Source organism: Hyperolius riggenbachi, chromosome 4 (assembly GCF_040937935.1).
Source record: "Hyperolius riggenbachi isolate aHypRig1 chromosome 4, aHypRig1.pri, whole genome shotgun sequence".
NCBI lineage: Eukaryota > Metazoa > Chordata > Amphibia > Anura > Hyperoliidae > Hyperolius > Hyperolius riggenbachi.
Genome location: NC_090649.1, coordinates 146,093,120 through 146,113,867, shown reverse-complemented (window position 1 = coordinate 146,113,867; position 20,748 = coordinate 146,093,120). Strand labels below are relative to the sequence as shown.

Genomic DNA, 20,748 nt, shown 5'->3' with positions numbered 1-20,748 from the left:
TAGCAAACTATGAGCATTTTTAAAGAGAACCAGAGATTAACTTTTCACACAAAATAAACACATCAGTCGATAGCTTGTAAAAAATAAATGCTGTACCTGATAACTTCGCTGCTCTGGTGTGCATTTTTGAGTGTTTTTTATGCATTATTGCTCCAGGAAAAATCCAATATGGCTGCCAGCTCATATCCCTTCTGCTTCCGGGTTATGAGTTGTTCTGGATGTGCTGTCTAGGCTCTAGACAAGCACATCTGTGTGCTTTTAACTGTGTGCTTTCATCTGTGTGCTTTCAACTTTATTATTCTGGTATGCTGTGTTACTGCCTGTAGGAAGTGTCTCATAGAAATGAAACTGCATACAGTAGATACTAATGACTGTCTGCACAGTGCACACAGATCACACAGGCAGCCACACTTGTCTATTGTTTCAGAGCTTCTTTCTCAGCAAAGCAGCCCCTCCCATGTCATCAGAGCTCTGAGTATGCAAAGCAGGAAAGCTGAGCCAGGAGGGGGCAGGCTTGAAAAGACTTCATAAAAGACTGGCTGAACTATAATGATTCCAGGTCAAACCTAGACTGAATGCTCAGTCGGGGATTCTTATCACAGCTGATAACAGACAGATTAAGCAGAGAAGAATGAAACTAAAAGCAGGGTAGGTGTTTACTGTCATGTTCCCAATGATAAATGTAGTAAAATACATGAGCGTGCTTTGTCTCTGGTTCTCTTTAAGAACCTCTGTCCTTACTTAAATTGTATTTCCAATTTCATGAAAAAAATAATTCTGCATAGTACACTGATACTTTAGTTACGTTTCCAGTTCACTTTGTAGCAAACTGTAATTTTTCAGAAATGCGAAGTAATACTTCCGTGGTAGCAGTGCAGTATGTGTGGGGGCATCAGGTTTGAGTTTTTAATTTTACATCTTCATATTTTTGTTAAAGTGAACCTCCGGACTAAAAATCTACTCAGCAGAAATGAAAAGGCTTGGTGTTTCTTTAACAGTTGCACAGCATCAGAACTTTGTTTTTCTTACCAAAGCATCATTTTTAGCTGCATTTTTATCTAAGCTCCACCTATCAAAGAAAAAAAGCCCATGCTTTTTTTCCCTGATGCTGTGCAGAGCATGATGGGATTTCCTATGTTGTTGTTCACGTTGCCTAGCAGCTAGGAGAGGTGCTCAGGACACAGGACAGTTGGAACTGTGTCTCATGCTCCCTGTCTCCTCCTTTCAACCAAAAAGATGACAGCCATCATGAAATCAAACATTTGCCTGTTCTTTTAAAACAGTGTGGGTAAGAGATTATGTTACCTATCTATTTTAATTAACATAACTAATGTAACTTAATGACAGTATGTTTGTTTAGGCTGGAGTTCCTCTTTAAGTCTGCTCTTCATTCATGCAAGTCAGTATGCTCACAGCTGCAGCCAATTTATTATGCACCATACTATAGCAAATTAGTACTCACAGTTCATGTGCAGGCACACTTGATTCAGTTTCAGCTAGGTCAGAAACAAGGAAAAGGAGGTTGTGTTACACAAGCATAACTAGAGGGCAGCAGCCCCTTCCACTGCAGGGGGGCCCAGTGCTATAAGGGAGCCCCAATTATTATTACTTCACTCTCTCTGATACAGGGGTCCATCCTTCAGATCAGGTGTTTGTGTGGCTACATGTTATGGATGTGAAGATTAGGATGTCCACACTTTTAGGATCCTCGCAAGATGGGGCCCAAGGCTGTGAGGGCCACCACCAGGGGTAGGCAAGCGAAAGGGTGCGAATATTGCAGGGTCCCATCAACGTTTTGCTTTGGGGCCCCATGATATGTAGTTACGCCCCTGGTTGTGTATAGAAATGCTCAACAAAATATTTTCAATACTTTTATTTTGGCCTTTAGGAAAAAGTTTTTAGTTTTTTCAAAAAAGTTCAGCTACACTTTTAATAATAATACATTTGAGGCATCTTCTTCTCTCTGGACCAGCAATTGTCCATTGTCCTTTAATTATTCCAGTCAACGGTCTTTCTGGTAATTACTTCACTGGCTTCAAATCCCATCTGAAGATTGCTCAAAGTACATCAAATCCTAGAAATAAATGTACAAATTGCTTCTTACCAATCCTTGGTGGAGTTAAATACACTTTAAGATCAAAGTTCAAACCCAGCCCTTCACTTACCACAGCTGAATTTGTTCATTTCCAGACAAAATGTCTGCTTTGCTCTACTTTTGCAAACAGAAAGTATTTTATGCAGTATTTAGTTGAACAAACATGACTTGAAAGTTAACGTTGTGAAGCCCATTGGAACACATATGCTCAGAACATCAAAATACCTATTCCACTGGAAGAAAAATCTTCTATCGACAAGTTCCCTAATGGAATTTCCAAGACAAGGGGAGGGGAGGGGCTTAACCATCTTACTTTTTAATTCATGGCTCTTCTTACCCTTATTCCTTTTTGGCATTATTATTCTTATAATTCGGTAAAATTTAAATTAAGTTTAGTGAGCACATCCCAAGTATTCAGAATAGGCGTTTGTGTCTTATTATTCCATTCTTGATCCTGACATTTATTGTGCAATCAGGACATTTCTGGGCCTTAAAGGGATACTGTAGGGGGTCGGGGGAAAATGAGTTGAACTTACCCGGGGCTTCTAACGGTCCCCCGCAGACATCCTGTGCCCACGCAGCCACTCACCGATGCTCCGGCCCCGCCTCCAGTTCACTTCTAGAATTTCAGACTTTAAAGTCTGAAAACCACTGTGCCTGCATTGCTGTGTTCTTGTTCCCGCTGATGTCACCAGGAGTGTACTGCGCAGACACAGACCATACTAGGCCTGCGTAGTACGCTCCTGGTGACATCAGCGGGATCGAGGACACGGCAACGCAGGCGCAGTGGTTTTCAGACTTTAAAGTCTGAAATTCCAGAAGTGAACGGGAGGCGGGGCCGGAGCATTGGGGAGTGGCTGCGCAGGCACAGGATGTCTGTGGGGGACCATTAGAAGCCCCAGGTAAGTTCAACTAATTTTCCCCCGACCCCCCTACAGTATCCCTTTAAGTAAATAAAGCATTTGTAAAGAAACATGTTCAACCTTTCATAGCATTTGTAGTCTCAGATCTGCTGCTAATCTTTTGGAAATCCAATATCAAAACACTGCTAATGTTTTGGAGCCATGGTATGGTAGATTCGATTGTGAGATTCTCTGAGGGACATTTAGAGACATGACTATGTACTCTGTAAAGAGCTGCAGAAGATGTCAGCGCTATATAAATACTAAATAAATAATAAATAGAATAGTTAAATAGAATAGAATAGTTAGGATTAAACCAGCTTATTTGCAATGATATATATAATGGCACATTTGAGAGGTTTATTGGTAGGGGTGCAGCTAAGCTTTTGGTGGCCCCAAGTAGCCCATGACTTGAGGCGCCGCAGCAAAATAACGGGTGTGGCACCAACACCAAAAAGGGGGCATAATCAAGATGTGCTGTGGGTGGAGCCAAGTACTAGCAAAATGCAGGTAGTCCCCAGTTAACATAAGAGATAGCGTACAGGTGGTGCCCTCAGTTTAGGTAGCGGGCTATATGTGCTGGAGTATAGGTAGCCTGGTACAGGTGCCGTAGTATAGGTAGCCAGGTACGGTACATGCGGTGCCCTCAGTATATGTAGTGAGCCATAGGTGCTGCAGTATAGGTAGCCAAGTACAGGTGGTGCTCCAATATAGGTAGCGAGCTACAGGTGCTGCAGACAGTATAGGTAGTGAGATATAGGTGCTGCAGTATATAGGTAACCAGGTACAGATTGCGCTGTCGGTATAGGTAGTGAGCTATAGGTGCAGCAGGATATAGGTAGCCAGGTACAGATGGTGCCATCAGTATAAGTAGTGAGTTATAGGGGCAGTAGTATATAGCAGGGCTGTGGAGTCGTGGAGTCGGAGTCGGGGCAATTTTGGGTGCCTGGAGTCGGAGTCGGGAAAAAATGCTCCGACTCCGACTCCTAATGAATTTAAACTGTAATTAAAATAGAAAATATGATACAATTTTCTATTTCTCAGATAATAGTCATCATAGTCATCATAATAGTCATCATTTCTCAGATCATAGTCAGATATACATATCTGATTGTGACTGTATATATGATGTGTACACAGGAATCTCTTATATATACGAAATAACATCTATGCTGTAAGTATAAAGCCTGATGTGTAGCCGTGTCACTAATAGAGATGGTCAGTGAGATGGAAATAATTCTGCGTTGATTCTGATTTATGCAAATCCATGCACTCTCTTTGTTAATGAAATCAAATAATTTGATATGTTGTTAAAATTTGGTTTGGTGACTATGAATTAAATGGTACCCGAGAAGGATGAAAAGAAAAGTTGTATACATACCTGCGGCTTCTTCCAGCCCCCTTCAGGCTAATCAGTCCCTCGCTGTCCACCACCACCTGGATCTTCTGCTATGAGTCTTGGTAATTCAGCTAGTCAGCGCAGTCCGGCCGCGTGGCGCTTCCACAGTCAGGAGCATTCTGCACCTGCGCAATAGTGCTGCGCAGGTGTAGTACGCTCCCAGCTGCGGCGTGTGCATGCGCACTACACCAGACTGGCTCAAGTACCTGGACCAGATGGCGGAGGAGGACAGCGAGGGACTGATTATGATTAGCCTGAAGGGGGCTGGAGGAAGCCCCAGATATGTATTAAAAACTTTAATTTCATCTGTCTCAGGTTTACTTTGTTACACAGTAGTACTATACTCTACATATGCACTCTCCACAGAGCTGCTGGGAATCCTCTGAGAATGTTGTGCACATTGAACACAGAATTGTTGTCTATCACTTATAAACCTGGTTCAGATTGTGCATGAAGAATGTGTAATAGAGGAAGAATCTCCTCATTCCCCTGCAGAGTACCTGCACATCACTCTAACATGTACCCACAGTTACATTGCCTAGGGCCTTATAGATGTTCTTTGTCCCGGTCTGTACCTTTTACAAGTACTCTTACCAAGGACTAGTTTTAGTCTATGACTAAAGGGAATACAGTGGTGTGAAAAACTATTTGCCCCCTTCCTGATTTCTTATTCTTTTGCATGTTTGTCACACTTAAATGTTTCTGCTCATCAAAAATCGTTAACTATTAGTCAAAGATAACCTAATTGAACACAAAATGCAGTTTTAAAATGATGGTTTTTATTATTTAGTGAGAAAAAAAAACTCCAAATCTACATGGCCCTGTGTGAAAAATTGATTGCCCCCCCCTTGTTAAAAAATAACTTAAAGGTGGTTTATTACACCTGAGTTCAATTTCTGTAGTCACCCCAGGCCTGATTACTGCTACACCTGTTTCAATCAAGAAATCACTTAAAGAGACTCCGTAACAAAAATTGCATCCTGTTTTTTATCATCCTACAAGTTCCAAAAGCTATTCTAATGTGTTCTTGCTTACTGCAGCACTTTCTGCTATCACAGTCTCTGTAATAAATCAATGTATCTTTCCCCTGTCAGACTTGTCAGCCTGTGTCTGGAAGGCTGCCAAGTTCTTCAGTGTTGTGGTTCTGCTATGAACTCCCCCTTCCAGGCCCCTCTGTGCACACTGCCTGTGTATTATTTAGATTAGAGCAGCTTCTCTCTTCTCTCTTATCTTTTACAAGCTAGATAAATCGTCCTCTGACCTGGCTGGGCTTTCACATACTGAGGAAATTCAGACAAGGGCAAAGCTATTTGCAGGAAGAAAAGAGCAGCCTGAAACTTCAGTGCATGAGAGATGCAGGGGGAAACAAACACACAATGATCTCTTGAGATTCAAAAGGAAGGCTATATACAGCCTGCTTGTGTATGGATGTATTTTCTATGTGTGGACATACTGTACATCAACCTACTTCCTGTTTTGGTGGCCATTTTGTTTGTTTATAAACAAACTTTTTAAAACTGTTTTTAACCACTTTTAATGCGGCGAGGAGCGGCGAAATTGTGACAGAGGGTAATAGGAGATGTCCCCTAACGCACTGGTATGTTTACTTTTGTGCGATTTTAACAATACAGATTCTCTTTAAATAGGAGCTATCTGACACAGATAAGTAGACCAAAAGCACATCAAAGGCTAGACATCATGCCAAGATCCAAAGAAATTCAGGAACAAATGAGAACAAAAGTACTGTAATTGAAATCTATCAGTCTGGTAAAGGTTATAAAGCCATTTCTAAAGCTTTGGGACTCCAGCAAACCACAGTGAGAGCCATTATCCACAAATGGCAAACACATGGAACAGTGATGAACCTTCCCAGGAGTGGCCGGCCGACCAAAATTACCCCAAGAGCACAGAGAAAACTCATCCGAGAGGCCACAAAAGACCCCAGGACAACATCTAAAGAACTGCAGGCCTCACTTGCCTCAATTAAGGTCAGTGTTCATGACTCCACCATAGGAAAGAGACTGGGCAAAAACGGCCTGCATGGAAGATATCCAAGGCGCAATCCACTTTTAAGCAAAAAGAACAATAAGGCTCATCTCAATTTTGCTAAAAAAACATCTCAATGATTGCCAAGACTTTTGGGAAAATACCTTGTGGACCGACGAGACAAAAGTTGAACTTTTTGGAAGGTGCGTGTCCTGTTACATCTGGCGTAGAAGTAACACAGCATTTCAGCAAAAGAACATCATACCAACAGTAAAATATGGTGGTGGTAGTGTGATGGTCTGGGGTTGTTTTGCTCCTTCAGGACCTGGAAGGCATGCTGTGATAGATGGAACCATGAATTCTACTCTCTGCTAAAAAATCCTGAAGGAGAATGTCCGGCCATCTGTTCGTCAACTCAAGCTGAAGCGATCTTGGGTGCTGCAGCAGGACAATGACCCAAAACACACCAGCAAATTCACCTCTGAATGGCTGAAGAAAAACAAAATGAAGACTTTGGAGTGGCCTAGTCAAAGTCCTGACCTGAATCCTATTGAGATGTTGTGGCATGACCTTAAAAAGGCTGTTCATGCTAGAAAACCCTCAAATAAAGCTGAATTACAACAATTCTGCAAAGATGAGTGGGCCAAAATTCCTCCAGAGCGCTGTAAAAGACACATTGCAAGTTATAACAAATGCTTGATTGCAGTTATTGCTGCTAAGGGTGGCCCAACCAGTTATTAGGTTCAGGGGGCAATTTCTTTTTCACACAGGGCCATGTAGGTTTTGAGTTTTTTTTCTCACTAAATAATAAAAAACATCATTTAAAACTGCATTTTGTGTTCAATTATGTTATCTTTGACTAATAGTTAACGGTTTTTGATGAGCAGAAACATTTGAGTGTGACAAACATGCAAAAGAATAAGAAATCAGGAAGGGGGCAAATAGTTTTTCACACCACTGTAAATATGGCAATCTCCATATCCTTCTCACTTCAGTTGTCTTTTAAAATCCCTAAGCGTTGGCAGTTAAGAGACGAATTTCATGTTACATACTTTCATTCAACAAGATTGTAATATGCAAATTAGAGGAGTCGGAGTCGGTGGAATCCTAAACTGAGGAGTCAGAGTCGGAGTCGGTGGATTTTTGTACCGACTCCACAGCCCTGGTATAAAGGTAGCCAGGTACAGATGGGGCCTTCAGTATAGGCAGTGAGCAATATGGGCAGCAGTATATAGGTAGCCGGATACAGATGGGGCCTTCAGTACAGGTAGTGAGCTATAGGGGCAGCAGTATATAGTTAGCCAGGTACAGATGGGGCCTTCAGTATAGGTAGTGAGCTATATGGGCAGCAGTATATAGGTAGCCAGGTACAGATGTTTATTGGCTTCCCATTCCTTTTTGCACCTCCTTTTTTTATTGTGTTCAATACTTATTCTGAGTCACTCCTCTTTATTTCACAAAACTTACTTTATGGACTTATTTGAGTACTTATGTATTAGCATATCTTATCTAATCTATTACTGTATGTATAATAAAACAAATTTGACTAACAAACAACCTCTTGGTCTAATTTTTACAGTATGTCGAATCATGTATTACATATACTGAAATGTTAACGGTTTGTTAGTGCGCTCTCTTTTCCCCACATTTGTGATTTTCCCGACGACCGGTGATTTTTTTGAGCGACGAGCAATCGTTTCCACGGTCTCACAGGCCCACAATCAAGCGAACAACGTTTAGCGATGTATGGTGATGACGACTGTCACGGTGGATCAAATCTTTAAAGAGACTCCGTAACAAAAATTGCATTCTGTTTTTTATCATCCTACAAGTTCAAAAAGCTATTCTAATGTGTTCTGGCTTACTGCAGCACGTTCTACTATCACCATCTCTGTAATAAATCAACTTATCTCTCTCTTGTCAGACTTGTCAGCCTGTGTCTGGAAGGCTGCCAAGTTCTTCAGTGTTGTGATTCTGCTATGAACTCCCCCTTCTAGGCCCCTGTATGCACACTGCCTGTGTGTTATTTAGGATTAGAGCAGCTTCTCTCTTCTCTCTTATCTTTTACAAGCTGGATAAATCGTCCTCTGAGCTGGCTGGGCTTTCACATACTGAAGAATTACAGACAAGGGCAAAGCTGTTTGCAGGAAGAAACAAGCAGCCTGAAACTTCAGTGCATGAGAACAGGGGGAAAGAAACACACGAATAATCTCTTGAGATTCAAAAGGAAGGCTGTATACAGCCTGCTTGTGTATGAATGTATTTTCTATGTGTGGACATACTGTACATCAACCTACTTCCTGTTTTGGTGGCCATTTTGTTTGTTTATAAACAAACTTTTTAAAACTGTTTTTAACCACTTTTAATGCGGCGAGGAGCGGCGAAATTGTGTCAGAGGGTAATAGGAGATGTCCCCTAACGCACTGGTATGTTTACTTTTGTGCGATTTTAACAATACAGATTCTCTTTAATATTCCCAATGACCCAATTGACTTCCCGCCCATCTTGTGACATGGCATGCACCCACAAGCCAGAAGATGGATCGTGGAACGCTCGCCATCAGGGGGATGTCACTGAATTGAATCCATCTTCCTCCATCAGGTGGTGAGTATTTAGCTTAACAGAACACAGAGTAGGGACACCAAGAGCCAGATATAGTGTAGTATGCACTGGTAGTTGAAATGAAGTATGATAATAAGCTGTACTCACAAAGCAGGGTTACCTCAAAGGCAACCACTGTATAGAAAGGTGGGGAGATTAGACCTGACCCCACTCAGGATTAAGAAGTCACTCTCCGTAGATGAGGAAAAAAGTGGGTAAGGCCCCTCCACCAGGGGTGGACTTGATATGGCGTAGTATGGATACAGAGACGCCAAAAGGATAAAAGTATCTAAACAGTTTAAAACACGAGGAGGCATTGGTGGACTTGCCTCCTCCAGGCAGACACAAAAATTGTGTTTGTAAAGTACAACAAGTTTATTTACATACTCTGGGGGACGATGCAATGCGTTTCGCAGGTTTGATCCCGCTTCATCAGTTAATAACAACAAAGCAATAGCATATGTGGTCAGTAGAAGGGCCAGGCACCTCAGAGACATATGTGGTCAGTAGAAGAGCCAGGCACCTCAGAGGTGATTTTTTTGAGTGACGAGCAATCATTTCCACGATCTCATGAAGTGGGTACAGGCCCACGATCAAGCGAACAATGTTTAGTGATGCGTGGTCATGATGACTGTCACGGTGGATCAGATCTTTAAGATTCCCAATGACTCTGCAAAGTACCACGATTTCTTGACTTCCCTCAGAGGTGCCTGGCTCTTCTTCTGACCACATATGCTATTGCTCCATTGTTATTGCCTGATAAAGCGGGATCAAACCTTTGAAACGTGTTGCATTGTCAACCAGAGTATGTAAATAATCTTGTTGTATTTGACAAACACGTTGGCAATTTTTTGTCTGCTTGTAGGAGGTAAGTCCACCACTGCCTCCTCCCTCATGTTTTAAACGGTTTAGATACTTTTATACTTTTGTTGCTTCTTAAAGTAAACCTGAGATGGCAGCAAAGCAAAAATGTATACACACCTGGGGCTTCCTCCTGCCCCCTTCAGCCTGATCAATCCATAGCCATCCTCCACTGCCTCCTTGTTCATCTGCAATTCCTCACAGTAAGTTTGGGAATTGGGGCTTACTGCGCATGTATGGCCCGGCTGTGCGCGCGTGGGGGAGTGCGCAGTTGCAGTGCACCTGCGCCGACTGGCCCCGACTGGCCGTAGTTACCGGCAGGAATTCGGTTGAATGAGGAGGTGGTGGAGGATGGCGGGGAGCGATCAGGCCGAAGCGGGCTAGAGGAAGCCCCAGGTATGTATACATTTTTACTTTGCCACCATCTCAAGTACACTTTAAGGATCTGGGAGGACTGAGCCTGGTGGATTGAAGCTTGTACAATTCAGGGTATGTACTGTGGGAATAAGAGAGTGCACTAACAAATTTTAACATCTTTGTGGTACCTGTGTTGGGCTATTTAGTGTGTGACCCAGGGGCAAACGCAGGATTTTTAAGGGGGGGGTTCCTGAAAGGTCCAGAAGCACGTATGTCCCGAGTGCTTCCGAATACAGGTGGCTCCATACTGCCCATGCACAAAAGTGCGCTGGCGTATTACGGAGCTGCCTATCTTTGGAAGTACTCAAGGACACGAGTGTTTCTGAGGGCTTCTGGTAGCAGCAAATGTGAACGGGGGACAGCGCTGGAACAACTCCCCAAGAGAGGAACAGGAGATAGACTTAGTTTGGACAATTCAGTGGAATATGCTACATAGTTTCACATAGCGCAAGCGATACCCATATGATGCAGGGATATATGCATCTGCGGAAGATGTCGGCGCTACATAAATACTAAATATTATTTTGCCTCACCAGGATTGCACTTTTATTTAGCTTTCCTGTAAGACAAGAACACACAGTCAGCCAGCCAGCACTAAGGGAAGAGGGAAACAAAGGTGAATGAGGGAGGGCTGGTGCACACCAAGAGTGCTTCTGAGCGTTTTTCAAATCAACAGTGATTTGAAAAGCGCTTGGCTAATGTTACCCTATGTGGGTGTTCCCACAGCAGCGTTGTGATTTTTTCAAAATCGCAGGTATACTGCATGTAGCATGTTTTTGAGCAATTCATTCAAAAATCGCTCTGAAAATCACTTCACAAAATCACACTCACAAATTGCTAGCGATTGCTATTGTCATTTTGGCGTGCACTAGCCCAGAGAGAGGAGTGGAGAAATTGAGAATAGCCCCGGAGATGGAGCAGAGAACTTATCTGTATTGAAGTCCCACATCACACAGGCTACTTGCCTGTAATCGGACTCCTGTCCCTGTCAGTCTCTCACACAAGTCAGAAAGAAGCCCTCCTGGAGTCTAGGGACTGTCAAAAACTTTTCAGCTTGTTATCCACAGTTCCACACCTTATCCACACATGCAGTCATTATAACAATGGGGAGAGACCAGACAGATGTTTGCACACGGACCCTGAGTCCAGGCAAGCTCTGCATCATGCTGTGCATATTTACCAGCTTGCCTGCACTCTAATTTCATCATGTCTGACACTTCTGTGCTGTGGAGAGTCCAGGACTCCATAATCAACGTTCTCTCACTGCAGGCTGCATCTTCTTGTGAGGGTTGTGAGGGAAACCCGGCTGCCTCTCTCATTCTATTAGCTGGAGGGAGGCACCAGAAGTAAGAAGGGAGGGAGAATGAGGCTGTTTATATTATGCGGGCTTCCCTGGCTGAATACACAGCTCAGTGCAGGGGGGAGGTTCCAGACACCCGGAACAGCCCCCTGAGTTCGCCAGTGTGACCCGCCTCATATTGATTAACTGTGATCGGTGTTATATTGCACAGCTACAAACCTACTTTTAATACACTGAAACGTATGGATAAACTTTTAGTCAGCTCTGGATTTGGACATATCACATTAACAATGTTTTTGGTTCTTTTCAATGTACCATAATATGCTTTGAACTACTGTGCTTACATCAGTTTAAACAATGCTTGAATGTGTAATTAAAAGTTTGTCACAATACAGTATATTTTGTAGGTAAAAATACATTTGTGTTCATGATGATTTATGCAACCTGAGTTATTTGTAGGGGATTTTCTATACATTCATACATTCAGTATATGTGAAAAACATTACAATTTTTTTTGTAAGTAAGATGCACTAATGCAGTACTGTATTTTTTGGTAAGTATGTGACAAGGCTGCCACCTAGTGGTTAACATACAAACAGCATTTATAGTTTCCACATTACAGCAATATTTTTGTAGGTATTCATTTGTTCAGTGTTAAAAAGCAAAGCTGTCTTTGTCTTCATACTGTGGGGATCTGTGTATGGAACTTGCCAAACTGATGCTGCACAATGCTGCTTTGCAGGTCTATAGAACACTATGTACCATGTTAGGTCTGCCCAAACACATCTAATCTTGTGGTCAATGAAAAATAATCAAATTATTGTATTTATATTTCACAGTTTTAAAGACACATACAGACATTAATCTTTTGATGGTCATTGCAATCATTTGTAATTATCTTGGCTGTCAATTGGATGTAAAGATAGGCATCCCTAATCATCTGACTCCCTGAAAATACAACTAATTAGCTGCAGAGGAAGTTGTCAAACAAACTTAGATGTACATCTCCAATTAAATTAGAATAAATCGGTCAGCAACAGCATACATTTGAATAAGTTGCGAGCTAATTTAGGTGCAACATTTAATAACACTTTCAATAACAATTACAGTAAATAACAATTTAGGTGCAATGTTAAAAACCAATTACCAAAACAAAAACTGGTAAATAACAATTCAATATTGGTATCACATTATCGGTAAATTTACCCATAGTCTACAACCTGATTATAACCTAACCTCTTCCTACTCTCACACAGAACCATCCCCTGGTGGTGCCTAACCCTTAGACCTGACTGGTAGTGGCCTAGTATGGTCTGTGCCTGCGCCATGCGCTCCTGGTGACATCAGGGGAAGCGAGGACACGGCAACGCAGGCACAGTGGTTTTCAGACTTTAAATTCTGAAATTCCAGAAGTAAACCGGAGGCGGGGCTGGAGCATCGGTGAGTGGCTGCACGAGCACAGGATGCCTGCGGGGGACTATTCGAAGCCCCGGGTAACTTCAACTCATTTTTCCCCGACCCCCCTACAGTGTCCCTTTAACCTTAAAGGCCTTCCGAGGCCAAATGTCAAAAAAAGTTAAATACCTGCATCACTTTTGTAGGCACGAAGGACGCCGTCCGCGCCCTCCGTGCTGTTCCGACGGGTCCCCGCTGCTCAATAGCCCCCCGGGCCGGCTCCCGACTTCACGGCCCGGGTCGGGCTCTCTTGCCTGCACTAACATGGCCGCATGAGCTGGCCGTGGCTGTGCAGTCCACATAGCCGCGAGTGCGGCTGCGCAGCTCTGGGGCCAACCCCCCCCGGGAAGCAGCCTGTTGCAAGGATCAGGGGGTATGCGGACTGCGCAGCCGCGGCCAGCTCATGCGGCCATGTTAGTGCAGGCAAGAGAGCCCGACCCGGGCTGTGAGGTCGGGAGCCGGTCCGGGGTAACTAGGGATGATAAACTGAAAAAAAAGGGGATGTAATAATACAATTTGGCCACAAAATGTCCTCAGTGGTGACTTCAGCTCTGTACTATTAGTATGGAAACGGAAGCACTCCGTGCACGGGATTTAGGAATGGCAGAGCCGTCTGAATAGACGGCTGCAGCCATTCACAGGGGAACTTAGATCAATGAATGGGATTTGTTTTCCCATTCATTGATCTAGCGGCTGACGATCAGCGGTAATGAGCGATGGTTCCGAGTGCATGGGGGCGAGCGGGGGGGGGGGGGGGGTGTCGGGTGCTGCGGAAGGGACGTAGTACTTGTGGCATTTTGCAGGGACGTAGTTACTTGTCCCGGGGAGGGGAAATAGTTAAGACCCACTGATCCTCACTAACAATAATCAGATAAATAACAAGTCAATCACAACAGTCCGCTAAATAGCCTAACAGCTATCAATTTATAATAAATAACAATGGCACCCATTTTTGGCAGTGCTGTTTTTTAAGTGGACCTGAACTCTTGCACAAAACACAAGAAAAACATAACAGAAATGCACTCTGTATGTATTTAAAGAGTTTAGCCTGTTTAATTCCCCCCTCATTTGTGTCTAATCACTAGTTGTAATTTGATCCCTCCCCTGTGTCACATGACTGCCAATGGCAGATAAGCAGATAAGCCCATTTGAAAGTACAGGTTGTAAACAATATGTCTGCTTCCACGAATCAGGAAGTAGAAATAGTGCAGATTTATATTAGGATTTGTATCAGCTGTAACAAAAAATGTTTTTTTGTTTAAAGGTTACTATGCCATTGTGTATCTTTTAGAGCAGTTAGGAGTTCTGAGTTCAGGTCCACTTTAACTGCTCCTCAGCAACAGGACTGCTCCTAAAGCCTTTTCCTGGTTGTTTGGTGTCCCCCTGCACCCCTATAACTTTCCCTGGTGCCCCCCCCCCCTTGCACTGCTATGGCTTTTCCTGGTCTTCCCTGCACTCCTATAACTTTAACTGGTGGTCTGATGCCCACCTATAGCTTGGTCTGGTGCCCCCACCCCATAGCTTTTCCTGGTGGTCCAGGGAATTCTCCTCCCCATTCCCTCATACACGACTATATCGTTTCCCCTGGTGTTCAGTGGTAGATTGGTAAATCTAAGTGCCAGGTCAAGTGGTAGATTGGTTCGTAGGCAGCAGTGCCCCCTCCTTCATGCTTACCACCTGGCTTACAGACAGTGGCTGGACACAATGCAGAGTGCACTCTTCTTCCTCCTTTAGTCGGACAGGTGTCGCATCACTCCTCGGTTCGCAGCAGCAGACCAACACGCTCTGCCACTCCTCATACACTTCCTACCCTCCCTGGCCAGAACTAAGGGTTTAGTGGCCAGCCATGGAGGTATCCATACAGGAGGAGCAGGCAGGTGGGAAAATAATCCCTCTCCACCTGTCTGCCACCACATTGAGGACCGGAGGCACGAAACAGAAAGTGGGAGAAGACAGGGGTGAGTGCTAGAACAGCAAGGGGTAGGGGTAATTTGGTGTAGGTTTTGTGGCCACTAATGGTACAATTTACCAAACCACTGTTTATAACCTATTCTACACTTGAACAATTGCTAGTTTGGGACCACTAATGGACAAAAATCTCCTAACCAATCCAATCAGACAGGATCAATCCAAAAATCGAATTGGTTAAAATACTTTTGTCCATTAGTGGTTACAAACTATAATTTTCAAACGTTCATGCAAAACATCGTTTGTAAACGATCTTTTGGCAGATTGTATCATAAGTGGCCACCTTGACACTGTAGAAAAATGCCCCTGGCTACAGGCCCCGTAGCACCAGCTATGGGTACTATGGTGACCCCCTACGCCAGTGCCCTGAGATGATTCTTCGAACTAACCTAACGGTATCAATAAAACAATCAAACCCATCGTTTTATATCAGTATTTTATCCTGAAAGGGATCATTACACTAATCTTAATGTTACTCAACCACCAACCAAAACCTTTACACTAATTTCATACTAACCTTCCCTTTCTAAAACGAATATTATACCTGAGACTCCAGGAGCTATAACCTTTTCACCTTGCCTGCCACTGAGTGAGATTATTGGTTAACATGCTTTGGCTTCTGGTGCTTGGAACTTACTGTCCAGATTTGCTTTGATTATTTTCTAGTTGGTCGGTAAAACTCACTCTACTTACTATTAAGAAGCACGTGCCAATCAGTGCAGCTTTAAGCTTGACATCCAGATCTACAGGAAAGTGTATTCCAAAGTTGTTAGCATTGGTAAAAACATCATTCACAAATCCAGACCAATATTTGGAAATCTTTCCAACGGCAGACTTTTCATTTAATGTTTTCACCTACATAAAATAAGAGAATACAAAACATTTATATTTCTACATACAGGCTGGTAGATGCTATGATCAAGGTTACTAGACATGGAAATCTTGGTTATCATATTGATATTTTGTCAATAAGGAAATACATTATGTGTGGTAAGTTGCGATGTCCTCCGATGTCCCCATGCATTCTCTCCCCAGCTTCATTCCTCTGTGTCTCTGAACTTCAGCTTATAGAGAAGTACAGCAACTTGTGTTTTTACTGGAGCTCATGGTCTCGCATGTGGGACCATGGCTCCGTTATTGGGCCAATCACTGCACTTGCTGAGTAGCAGTGATTGCCCAATGACGGAGACATGGTCCTGCCCGCGAGACCATCGGCTCCAGTAATAACAAAAGTTGCCAAATTTTTCATCCTTACTGCCGCTAGGGCTTACTTTCGTGGTAGCCAGGGCTTATATTTCAAGCACACTCAAAATTCCTGCTAGGGATTACTTTCAGGGGATGTCTTAATTTCGGAGAAAAAGGGTATGTGTGTGCCAAATTTCATTCAAATCTGTTCAGCCATTGTTGCATGATTGAGTAACAAACATCCACACTTTTGCATTTATAATATTAATGAGATAACAGTATTTACAGAAAGATGAGGTAAAAGAGCAAATAAAAAATAAAAACAGTGAAAAACAAAAAGGACCAATAGCAGAGTTATGATTCAAGAGGAACTGTAGTGAATATAATGAAATGTATTAATTTTTAATCACTGTATGTAATTATTTGTATGTTTTTTTTAACCACTTCAGCCTACAGCTTCGAAAATCTTATGCATCCGAGCAATGTTCACCTCCCATTCATTCGCTAATAACTTTATCGCTACTTATCAAAATTAATTGATCTATATCTCGTTTTTTCCGCCACTAATTAGGCTTTCTTTAGGTAGTACATTTTGCTAAGAGCCACTTTACTGTAAATACATTTTAACAGGAAGATTAAGATAGAAATGGAAAAAAATCATTATTTCTCAGTTTTTGGCCACTATAGTTTAAAATTAATACATGCTACAGTAATTAAAACCCATGCATTTTATGTGCCCATTTGTCCCGCTAATTACACCATTTAAATTACGTCCCTATCACAATTTATGGCGCCGATATTTTATTTAGAAATAAAGGTGCATTTTTTCAATTTGCGTCCATCACTATTTACAAGCTTATAATTTTAAAAAATGTAATAAGATACTCTCTTGACATGCATATTTAAAAAGTTCAGACCCTTAGGTAACTATTTATGTAGTTTTTTTTTTTTTTTTAATTGTAATTTTTTTTTATTATTTTTTTAATACAAAAATGTATTTGGGTAATTTTAGTTTGGGAGGTAAATAGCCAATTTTAGATGTAATATAATGTATTTTTTATTCAATACAGGTATGTGGGTGCAGTTTACTATTTGGCCACAAGATGGCCACATTCAAAAAATTCCTAGATGCGAACGATGTCGCATCTAGGAACTAAAATGAAGAGAAGCTGTTTCCTGGGGGCAGAAATACCACGCTCTCTGATGAGAAAGCGTCGGTATTTCTGCCGGGGACTTGGATCGGTGAATGGGAATTATATTCCCATTCACTGATCGGGGGGGGGCAGCGGGAGGCAGCGGGGGCGCGCGCACCACACGGCTGCAGCACCACTGCCTATCTGGACGGATATATGCGTCCAGATATGGCGAAGTGGTTAATTACAATATTACTTTATAAATAATTAAAGCGGAATATAACCCTGCATTTTAACTTTGCTCTAAAACATTATTTACAGCATATTATATGCAACCAGCATTTTTTTTTTACTAGACCAGCATTGGAAGGGTTAAACACAGAGGTTTAAAGTTCCGTGGAGAGATATGCAGAAGTTCAGATGGATACATTTAACTAAATAGAATGTAACAAGTGATAAATGTTACACACTCTTTGGCTGTCCTCCAGCTCCTTCTCAGTCAGAGAGAGTGAGTCACATGCCACACTTAGATACATTTATGTAAACAAAATGTATCTATGTCAGCTTCGGATGCGTCTGCAGTTCTGTCCAGGAACTTTAAAGTTCTGTGTAACCCTTCCAATGCTGGTCTAGTAAAAAAAAAATGCTGGTTGCATATAATATACTGTAAATAATGTTTTAGAGCAAAGTTGAAATGCAGGGTTATATTCCGCTTTAAACCAGACTTTGTCAATTGTGAAATCTTTCCTCACCCTTTCCCTGCCCTGATTCTGATATTTATCACAGATGGTGACATTTTTTCTGCTAGCAGGTGCATAGCCCCAGAATGCTTGGTTGCTGGTTGTTCTGAATTCAGTTGAAATAACACCTGGTCTCGCAGAATACTCTGGGAGGAGATTTCTGCATAGCTGAACAGTCTAGGCTTTGACATCACTGAAAGATAGGGCTACACCATTGGCTGGAAAGTGTAATCAGTGGCTGGATAATGTAAGGCCTCAGCCTCTGACACAGGAGACCAGGGTTTGAATTTTGGCTCTTCCTGTTCAGTAAGCCAGCACATATTCAGAAAGTAGTCCTTGGACAAGACTTTCATAGGGAAAGGATGGGGGCGGCTGCAAGGTTTAATAACTAATGGGGGATTTTTTTAATGTATGTTAGTGTATTTTTAACTTTTGACCAATAAATATCACCACACTTTATACTGTGTACTGTTCATGGTACATAGGATTCATTTTATGAATCAGCATCTAGATGATTATTCATTTTGGGCACTTTGATCGGCTTTGGGAACACATGTTCCCATTCAACGATCATTACATGGCAGGACGGCAACGGGAGTGCGCTGTTAAAGAGAATCTGTACTCTAATATTCTTACACTAAAAAGCATACTATTCTATTCCTTATTTTCTCCTATGCCCCTCTGTGCTGTTTCTGCCACTCTCTGCTGCAATCCTGGCTTGTAATTAACAGTTTTAGGCAGTGTTTACAAACAAACTAACCAGCTTGTGATAGGCTCACATAAACAGAGTGTGTGAGTCATACAGAGTGTGCAGGGGGCCTGCAGAGGGTGTGTATCACTTCTATCCAATCACAAGCAGCCCTGCACATTCCACACATTCAAGCCTTAGCCCGACAGACACGACAGAGGAAAGGAGATACGATTTATTACAGAGACAGTGCAATTAGGAAAGGCTGCAGTAAGCCAGAGCACATTAGAACAGGCATAGGAACTTATAGGATAGAAGAACTAAGGCTGAAACATTTGTTACAGAGTCTCTTTAATATCCATCAATATATAAATATATGAAGATGAAACCAGTATAATTAACATAAAAATTGGTATCCTGAATAATGTAGTAGACTACACTATATGTCATTACAGTACCCCTTCAAAGTTTTGTTAATTGATTCAATAAAAACAGCTGTTACTTCCTGGATGACCGATTCATAAATGTACTGCTGGGGTTGGTGGAGTGGGATGTACTTACATTCCCCCATGGAATATGCCCCATTAATTTAATAAAATACATCACTACAAGTGCAACCTTCCTATTTGCCACACTGCTAGTCTATTTACTAAGCATTTCTGTAAGCATGCTCTTGCTATTATCATCCTTTAAGATTTATTTCACAACCTGTGATGAGTACTTGAACACCCATGTTTGTCTCCTTAGTTTTATCAAACATGTGATGATCATAAATGTTACCTGTGCTTGAATCACTGGTCTAATCACAACTAGCATTGTTAAAACTGTAACAGCCTCATCAGCTTAACTTCTTGTCACACAGCAGCACAGTAAAGCTCTCACTCATTTTTCCCTGTTTCAGGAAACCTAAACCTTCACAAAGGTAACATATTTCTTGCAGCGGCGTATTCATCATATCATAATCTGAGACAAAGGGAATTTTTAATGTGGGTTTTTTTTAGTAAAGTCTTCAAAGCACAACGTCAGTGTCTTTGCCTTGTAGGCTGTTTTCAGTTTTACATTTACTGCACTGTACTGAAACACATGCTGGTTTCAGCACCAGCAAAAGGAATCCAAGAATCATGACAATAATTAGGTGCAACTTCAGTCGCTAGCGAATATATTACAAGGATGAGGCTACAACCATACTCCTGACTGCATTGACAAATGTACAACCATTTGATGATTGGTAACTTGTATTAAACTAGCATGCATCTGTTGAAGTAAGTCTGGTGGACCTGATCAATATATTTTATTCATTCAAATGATTCATTATTATTATATAGTATTTATATAGCGCTGCCATCATCTGCAATCGCTCTAAAAATGGCACAGGCAGCACATTTTCAGTTTTGTCAAAATTGAAACGTTGCAGTGAGAACACCCTCATAGGGTGACACTGCTGTAGGGCTTTGCCGATCGCACTGAGCGCAATCCCTCATAGTGTGAACCAGCCCTTACACAGATTGCAGAACACAAGAAAACGACTGTTTCTGAGAGCTTTCTTTTGGAGGGGGTATAAAGCAGGGGTCACAATTTTCTTTCAGGGAGTAATCACACTTGCTTCTGCACAAGTATTTTTCCCCACACATTTCTATATACTAGCCATTTGTTTCAGTGAGAAATGCATGTGTTGTTCAGGAGAGTAGTGTTTTGTTTTTTTAATGCCATGATTGCAGATGCCTCCTGAAAGTGCAGTGGCACCATGACTATCACTACATGCATTTCCGCATGTATTTTTGGTTTGGGGAAAACAGTGTGACCTCCTGCCTCAGTTTTCTGCTTGCATTTTTTTACTGCCATTTTCTTCACACCGTGGGCTTGATTCACTAGAGTGTGATAACTGCTATCAGAGCAGTTATCACGCGAGCTGCCAAGTAAAAAGCGCACGTGATCGCGTGCAAACCTTCGCTTATCACATGAAGTAACGCTGTTCGCGTGCTAACCTTTGCACACGGCAGCTCGCTCGCTGTGATAGC

The 20,748-nt window shown here is 42.2% G+C and overlaps 1 protein-coding gene across 4 annotated transcripts in view; it reads right to left on the bottom strand.

The window, feature by feature from the left end:
• Nucleotides 1-1,858: 1,858 nt before the first annotated feature.
• The window catches only part of LOC137570548 (phospholipid scramblase family member 5-like), a 74,413-nt gene continuing 55,523 nt past the window's right edge, over nt 1,859-20,748 (bottom strand). For all 4 annotated transcript variants that reach the window (XM_068279241.1, XM_068279242.1, XM_068279240.1 and 1 more), the window contains 2 exons: nt 15,678-15,839; nt 1,859-2,074 (listed from right to left, as the gene is read on the bottom strand). In XM_068279241.1, coding sequence (XP_068135342.1) covers nt 2,036-2,074; nt 15,678-15,839 — 201 coding nt within the window. In that variant the 3' untranslated portion in view covers nt 1,859-2,035. The remainder of the gene's footprint in view (nt 2,075-15,677; nt 15,840-20,748) is intronic.